The 8,898-nt window shown below is 37.0% G+C and overlaps 1 protein-coding gene across 1 annotated transcript; it reads left to right on the top strand.

Moving 5' to 3' along the window:
• Positions 1-7,670: 7,670 nt before the first annotated feature.
• LOC138890026 (uncharacterized) lies at positions 7,671-8,054 on the top strand. Its single transcript, XM_070173377.1, has one exon. It carries the CDS (start codon positions 7,671-7,673, stop codon positions 8,052-8,054), a length of 384 nt encoding a protein of 127 aa, XP_070029478.1.
• The last annotated feature ends 844 nt before the right edge of the window (positions 8,055-8,898 follow it).

Here is an 8,898-nt window from a genome sequence, read left to right as displayed (position 1 = left end):
CAATACTGAGCAGTTCATTGGTGTAGATAAGAAGATTAAGGAGGTCAGACTACATCTACAAGAGGTGCAAGAGAACTTAAGTGTCGACTACCAGAAAACCATGCTAATGGAGGAAGGAAGGGAATTAAAATGTCAATTGGAGAAATGGAGTGGTATCGAGAAAAGCATATATAAGCAAAAGTCTAGAATTCAGTGGCTAAAAGAAGGTGATTCTAATACTGCCTACTTCTTTGCCTCCATGAAGCACAGGTATTCACAGAATCGCATCAGGAACCTTAAAAATGATTAGGGGGAGAGACTCCATACTTAAGCTGAGATAATAAAGGAAACCCGTATTTTGGATTTTGATTTTTAATCGATTTTTTTAATTTCTTTTTTTTCATATGAAAGACTTCAGAAAGAAGGAAACTATTTTTTTAGTTTACAAAAAAACTTTTTTTTCCTTTTTTTTAATGAAAGATTTCTAAAGAAGGAACTAAAGAAAAATATTTTTGGATTTTTTTTTTGAAAATTGGGGCCGTATCCGATGAGGTTTGCCTACGTATCTCACATCCGGTGAGAATCAGACCCGCGTAGTTTGGTCAGCTTTGACAGAACAAGGGAAACATGAAACTAGAAAATTTTGGCTCATTTTGAAATGACTTTTCTTTTTTCAGAATTTCGGCAGAGTTTTAGAATTTTCTAAATACGTAACTCTCACTTTGTTTTTGATTTTCTTTTTTTTTTCTTTTTTGATTTTCTTTCCCTATTCTAGAAGTCGGTCAACATGCAAGTCGGAACAAACAAATGCGCAAGTAGCACGTAAGATGCATTAGGATGGTCTTTTTAATTTGGGTACATCTGTCCTAGACGGACTCAACCCCTGTGTTAAGTCCCCAAAGTCAGATGCACGTGATGTAAACAAACGTTCATACTAGGGATCCGACGTGAGGCTATGTTATTCTAGGTTTAAAAATCTGGGTGTATTGTTCTAAACCTAGCATACTCGAGCGGACAGCTCGAGCCGAGGGGGGCAGCGTACCAGAAATACAGAAACGTCGCCTGCTTTGCAACTTGTCCGAACCTCGATATAAAATTGGGATATGACTATAACAGAAAAGAAGTAACATGAAGTGCACACTTCCCAGATGATTTAGAAGACTCAAAGAGAAGAGGGTTTCATAACAATTTTATATACAATCTAAACAATATCAAAGCAGTAAAAAGCAGCATTTAGCACATTAGGCCCAAACATATAAAAGTAAGATAAATAAAGCCAAGTATAACAGTTATTCCAAGCTCAAATTATTGAACCCTAAACCGAAAGTTCTGGGTTATGATCCCCAGCAGAGTCGCCAGAGCTGTCACACCTCCTTTTTTACACCCTAAGAGGTATATAGGGGAGTTTTTCCAATTAAAGTAACATTATTCGAAATGAGATTATTTATTTAATTTTTTCAGAGTCGCCACTTGGAGTAGTTTGTTTGGTGTCCCATGTCACCGGTTTATTTTAAAATCCCAAGTCAAGGAAATTTGACTTTATTTATAAGTCTGCGAACTAGAAATTCTAAGTAAGGAATTCTGTTAACCCGAGAGAAGGTGTTAGGCATTTTCGGATTCCGTGGTTCTAGTACGGTCGCTTAAACTATTAATGATTGGACTATTATCTGATTTACTATGTGTTTTAAACCTAGTGCATTTTTAACTTGATAACTGCTTTTATTTACTATTATTTTTTTAGGAAAATTCAATGCTATTTAAAACTTTTCTTAAACCATGCTACATCAAATACACCCGTGGTTCACAACACACTTTATTTAACATTGTTGAAGATTGAAATTGAGTCACATGAAATGTATACCTAGAATTTAGTAATTAAAAATCACAATTACGTCATGGGAACCGTACCCGTAGCTGTAATGAATTATTTAAATCATGCGCATAAAGCAACTAAGAAGATTCAATTTTCAATAGCAACATTTGTGAGGGCCATTGATTATTTAATTTATTTATGGCACACCTCAAACCTTTTTCTATAAGTGTTAGTTCCTGAATCTAATCTTATGAGGATTATGGATTTTGTTTGTGTATGGCACACCTCAATTTATTTTAAAAAAATATATTTGTATTCAATTAAGGCAAATTATGGATGTTCATATGATTTGTTAGCTTAATATTGACAGTTCTGAATGAGCTAAATAGTTAAGTCCAAACATTATGCTTCAAACACACAAACAGTTTCCAATGGCCATAGTCTGTGACTTGCGTCAATTATTTTGATAATAATCTTAAGCACAGAGTGCTTGAGGCAAATTCAAACTCTCATTGCACAAAAAGTTCTCCGTATGGAATACTAATGGGAGATTTTTCCCTTCTCATTCCTTACTAATAAATTAACGCAAATAAGAATATCAACAATTCAAATGGCCAAACAATGTAATATTGGAGTTCATTTACTCCAATACCTCAGCTAGTTCTAATTTATATATAAATTGGAATAATATAAATTATCAATTACAAAGTGTAACCATCTATAATTTTTTCATCACCAAATGAAAAGAAATATCTAAGCATTTACTCTTTCAGAAAAGAGTTTATGGCAGCCATGATTACCAATGTTTGGTAACGAAACGTTTGTTAAGCAAATTCGTCCACCATTTTTAAAAACCAGAATCAAAACTATGAACAATTCCAATACAAGGTAACAAAGGTCTCTTTAACATAAAACTTTAAATGACAAATCTGTCTAAAAAACTAATTTAAGAACAGTTGAAGCTTAAATTCATCCTCTTTCATATTAAACAGTGATACAAATTAAGTCGGCGCAAAACTTAAATCACATTTTTTATGAAGAACAAAGTCCCACCACATCAAAAAAAATCAATAACTAAAACTCTAAACATTCCAAAATTAACTTGAAATAACATATATGAACAGTAAAGACAAATCAACAGATCAATTCAAAATAAACAATGAAGCCCAACATGAGGAGTTCAGTCTCGCAGATATGACATTGGAGCCCTTGGGAAATATTCGGATAGGAGTTAGGGTAATTAAAGGCATCGTATGAGTATTACGGAAATAAAAGAGAGTGTCACTGGGAAGATAGTCAAAATATCAAGTTCAAAAGCAACCCTACAAGCACCAAGGCGTGGAAGTAAGTAACCACAGATTAATTATAGGCGAGGATGGACATCAAAAATTTCATCAAGTATATGATGTAATAAGTTAGCAGCTTTATAAGAGTCAGAGGGTTCTCCCTAAAGTACAACAACGAAAGACTAACTGAGAAAATAAGAAAGAAGGCTTCAAGCTAACCAGAGTGACCTAATGAGAAAATGGTCTTGTAACAAGAGTCTCACTACAACATTGTATGCACTAAATAAGAAAGTGACACCTACCATAAGAGTATCCATAAAAGTTATTTGTCAAATTTTCTCTTCATTTTCTCTCGGTGCATGCTTAGGGTGCTTGACTAACGTGCGCTTCTAGACTGAAAATTGGGAGAGGCAGACCTAAGAGGAAAGCGAACAAGATTTTGATTTCAGATCCGAGGGGTGACAGATGGTTATCAGGGAAAACCTCTACCAGTTCTCCGAAAGGAGTAGTGATTGCTGGATCCGGCATGAAATCACCAACAGCACCAACGATGAAGGTGATGACACCGACCAGCGAAGCGTCTGGGTCGGGGAAGGGAAAATTGGTTCCAACTGAGTCTATCTCCAGCCCAGATAGTGGAATGTCAATAGGGAATACCAATCCAGCTAGGAAGAACAATGAAGAAGTAGTGATAGTTACTAATTGTAAGGAAAAGCAAACTGAATCACAGGGGGAATTTGTGCATAATCAACCGGCTATGGGTTCACAGACTTGGGCTGGAGTTGTTGCGGGTAACAAACTAGCCTCGAAGGGTATGAACTTACAATTCATAGACCCGATGATTCGCGAGGGAGAAAAAATTGTTCAATTGGACCTAGAAGATATAGAAGAAGGGAACATGAAATGGAAAACTGCGATAATAATGTACGTTATCGGAGTTTCCCCATCGGTTAGAGCTATGGAAAGGTTTCTTAATACCCACTGGAGGTTTGTAGATAAACCAAAGATATTTTACCACAATGACGATTACTCCGTGATCAAATTCAGCAATATGGATGAACGAAATGAAGTATTGTATTCTGGCCCCACACGATTAATAGTAGACCTGTGATAATGAAACCAAGGGCTCCAAATTTAAACTTGTATGAGGAATTATTGAGCACTGTTCCATTGTGGATCATGCTACCAAATTTGCCTTTGAACTGCTGGACAATTAAATGTTTAAGCAAAGTTGGCAGTGTACTAGGAAACCCCCTCTATGCAGATGATTGCACAACATCGTCCGCTAGAATCTCATATGCTAGGTTGCTTGTCGAGATTGATGTTACCAAACCTTTGCCTAGGAGTGTCAAAGTGCAGGACCCTTGTGGAAGAGTATTTGAGCAGGTAATTGAATGTGAATGGGAGCCCGAGTATTGCACAACATGTCTTTAAGTTGGCCATAATTGTAACCATGTATCACCTCAAAAACGACCAATTCAACCAGCTCCAAGGAGGACTATAAGGCCTTAGCAAATCTGGAGGAGCAGGGAAAATACATGTGCATTAAATATTCCCAGAGGAATTACTGTCGAACCTACAAACAAAGAGGGCGAACTAAAAATAGGTGAAGGAAACAACAAAGTACTAACAAATGAGCATCAGAAGGAAGATGGATGGCAAGTAGTAAAGGCAAATCAGCAACTAAGAATCCTAGGAAGGAGAGTTTCTTAGATACAACCAATGGGCTTAAACCTCTAAGAAGCAAATGAGCAGTAATGCAGAGCCAGTACTTACAGAGCAAATCCAGAGAAATGCTAGTATGAAAGCAAGATGTGGTAACAAAGGGAACGAGGCATCCAAAATCTTTCAACCTAACCAAGCATGAATATAGTTACTTGGAATGTGAGAGGACTTAATAAGGCATATAAACAGAAGGAGTTAAAAGTAGTTATAAAGGAAAATAAAATAGGGCTATTAGCCATACTGGAGTATAGAGTAGTAGAAAAGTTGGAAACCAAAATAATCCAGAAGATAGCTCAAGGTTGGAGATGGATTTCCAATGCTAGCTCTAACAATAAAGGTCGAATATGGATAATCTGGGATCCAAGACGTATAGATTTTGTTCTGCTCTCTAAAGATATACAATATATACATGGGGTGACTAAGATATATGATCTGAACCTGTGTTTTCACTTCACAGTTGTTTATGGTATTCACTCAATTCAAGATCGAAAAAGCATGTGGATAAGTCTACGAAGCATAACACAAATACAACAGGGTCCATGGATCATTATGGGGGACTTCAACACTATCTTACATCAAGAAGACATAATGCATGGTTTACCTGTACAAGAATATGAGACAAGAGACTTCAGGGAATTCTTAATGAATACAGGATTCTGTGAAGTTAAAACATTTGGAAGGGAGTATACATGGAGAAATAGCCACACATATAGCAAAATCGATAGAGCCATTGCAAATGCAGATTGGATGATCAATATGACCACAGAAGTAGTTCATATTTTGGAGCCTCACTTTTCTGATCACTCACCCTTGAGCATCAGTTTTACTGAATCACCTAGAAGAGGAGGAAAGCCTTTTAAATTCTTCAATTGCATAGCTGAACATACACAATTCCAATAGGCAGTTGAGGAGGGATGGAACATACAGACGAATAGGAAGAACATGGGAGCAATATGGGACAAACTCAAGGGGGTTAAACAGAATTTGAAAAGACTCAATACTGAGCAGTTCATTGGTGTAGATAAGAAGATTAAGGAGGTCATACTACATCTACTAGAGGTGCAAGAGAACTTACGTGCCGACTACCTGAAAACCATGCTAATGGAGGAAGAAAGGGAATTAAAATGTCAATTGGAGAAATGGAGTGGTATCGAGGAAAGCATATACAAGCAAAAGTCTAGAATTTAGTGGCTAAAAGAAAGTGATTCTAATACTGCCTACTTCTTTGCCTCCATGAAGCACATGCATTCACAGAATCGCATCAGGAACCTTAAAAATGATTAGGGGGAGAGACTCCATACTTAAGCTAAGATAATAAAGGAAATAACTGGATATTATGACAAATTACTTGGCACATCAACAAATAACCTGCCTGCCATGGATCCTTCTGTACTTAAGGAAGGACCACTGCTAACTATGGAACAACAAAGAGGGTTGATTCAGCCAGTATCAAGGGTTGAAGTGTACCAAGTTTTGATGGATATTAATGATAGAAAAGCACCAGGGTGTGATGGCTTGAATGCCGTTTTCTTCAAAAAAGCATGGCCTGTGATTGGGGAGGAGATTACAGAAGCTATCCTTTAGTTCTTTATCACCGCCAACATGCTTAAAGCTATTAACTGTACTTCAGTGACACTAATACCTAAAGTACCGAATCCTGAATCTATAAAGGATTTCAGACCCATATCATGTTGCACCATCCTCTACAAAATCATTTCAAAAGTAATAACCAAGAGACTACAAGGGGTGATGGATACTTTGGTTGATAAATGTCAATCTGCATTTATACCCGGTAGGCTAATTACTGACAACATTATCCTAAGGCCATGAGTTGATTAAAGGCTACAGAAGAAAAGGGGTATCACCAAGATGTGTGATGAAATTGGACATGCAAAAAGCTTATGACTCACTTGAGTGGGTATTTTTGGAGCAAGTTATGGTAGGTTTGGGTTTCCCTGCTGTATTTGTGAAGTGGATTATGGGTTGTGTTACCACGGTAACATATTCCATTTTACTTAACGGAAGACCTACGCAACCATTTGTGGCCAGGAGAGGACTAAGGCAAGGGGACCCTCTATCTCCCTTCCTGTTTTTAGAAGCAATGGAGGTTCTGACAGGAAAATTAAAGACCATGAGGCTGATACCGGACTTTAACTACCATCCCAGATGTAAGAAATTGCAGATTGTACATCTAGGTTTTGTTGACGACCTACTTTTTTTGCGGGGGTGATATAAGATCTGTGCAGTTATTATATGAATATTTTCTCCAGTTCTCCTACTGCTCAGGACTTGTAGTGAATAAACACAAAAGTTCAATCTTTTTTGGAGGAGTGCCTGAGGATATAGAACAAGCTATTCTGAACATATTGGGGATTTCCAAAGGTGCACTACCAGTAAAGTACTTAGGTGTACCACTAAGTTCCAAAATACTATCAGTTTCACAATGCCAACCTTTAGTGGACAGAATAGTGGGAAAAGTTACAACATGGACAACAAAGTTCTTGTCCTATGCAGGGAGACTTATGCTTATTAAAAGTATCTTGTTCTCAATGCAAACCTTCTGGTGCCAGACATTTATTATGCCTAAGAAGATACGTAATATGATTGAATCTATATGCAGAAGCTATCTTTGGATGTGAGACAATAAGATGACAAAGAAGGCAACAATATCATGGGATAATGTGTGTTATCCTAAGTCAGTGGGCAGGTTCAATGTCATCGATATATGCCTATGGAATAAAGCTGCAATATGCAAGCATTTCTGGAACCTGTTCTAAAAGAAGGATAGACTTTGGATACAATGGGTTCCTAGCTACTATGTGAAAGGTAAACATATTTGGAGGTGTGACCCTCCACAAGAATCCTAGATGGTTAAAAAGGTGATGAAGGCAAAGGATACCTTGGAGAAAGCAGGATACTTATATGAAGACATCTTGAAGACCAGTCACCTCTCAATCAAGAAGATATACAACCAACTTAGAGGAGATTATCCAAAGGTGAGTTGGAAGAGACTAATATGCAACAATCCAGGATATCCTAAATGGATATTCATACTACAATTGGCAGCATTGGGGAGGCTATATACTAGAGATAGATTAGCAAAGTGGGGTGTGATGACTGAGCTAATTTGTCCTCTATGTGACAATCACGATGAATCCATTGAGCACCTATTTTTTAAGAGCAACTTCTCTGCTGCCCTATGGGGAAAAATGCTCACATGGATGGAAATAAACAGAGGGCCAATGGGATAGAATCAAGAACAGGCATGGATAGTTATGAATGCAAATGGAAAGAATACTAAAGCTGGAATCTACAGATTAACAATGACAGGATGTGTGTACTACGTATGGAAAGAGCAGAACTTAAGAATCTTCCAAAAGAAGTCGAGAAGTGTTGAAGTTCTAAGCAGATTAATAACACAAGATGTTCATTGCATGGGACAGTGGGATCGAAAACTTGCGGGGCAATTGAGAAGGATGAATTTCTTTCCTTAGTTAACTTCTATCTATTTTTGTAACTAAGGGGATAGGGAGTAAGAGAAGATGAATATAAAAAGTTGGGGATGTCCCACTGTATGGGGTTTGTTTTGCTTGTAAATATATTTTCCCTTGGTAAATAAAATTACTTAATTACCAAAAAAAAGTGGCACCTAACGTACTATTCGAAAGTACTATTCGAGATCATATGAGTTGCACGAAAATTCCGGCATGCGTGGGAAATAAGCCAAGAATGCACGCAACAAAGTGACAGAACTCGCAATTAAAAAAAGTTGCGAAGGAATGAAAGGAATTATTCGATCAACAATCCAGAAGATAATTACGTTATGAACAAACTTAAGAGTTTGGAGTTTTATACATGCAACATATATGTTGACAATCATACAGACATGGAAGACTCCAGTATAAGTTAAAAGAAAGAATTGAACAGAGAGCACAAACAAAGGACTAAATTGTTAGATGATGGTATCACGGATCACACCTCCTTTTTTACATCCCGAGAGGTATATAGGAGAGTTTTTCTAATTAAAGTGACGTTATTCTAAATGGGATTATTTATTTATTTTTTCAGAGTCGCCACTTGGAATAGTTTATTTGG

Source organism: Nicotiana sylvestris, chromosome 4, assembly GCF_000393655.2.
Source record: "Nicotiana sylvestris chromosome 4, ASM39365v2, whole genome shotgun sequence".
Lineage (NCBI taxonomy): Eukaryota > Viridiplantae > Streptophyta > Magnoliopsida > Solanales > Solanaceae > Nicotiana > Nicotiana sylvestris.
This window is presented reverse-complemented; position numbering and strand designations above follow the sequence as displayed.

Coding starts and splice junctions, on each gene's coding strand:
- LOC138890026 (XM_070173377.1), top strand. CDS start 7,671: ATGGTTAAAAAGGTGATGAAGGCAAAGGATACCTTGGAGAAAGCAGGA.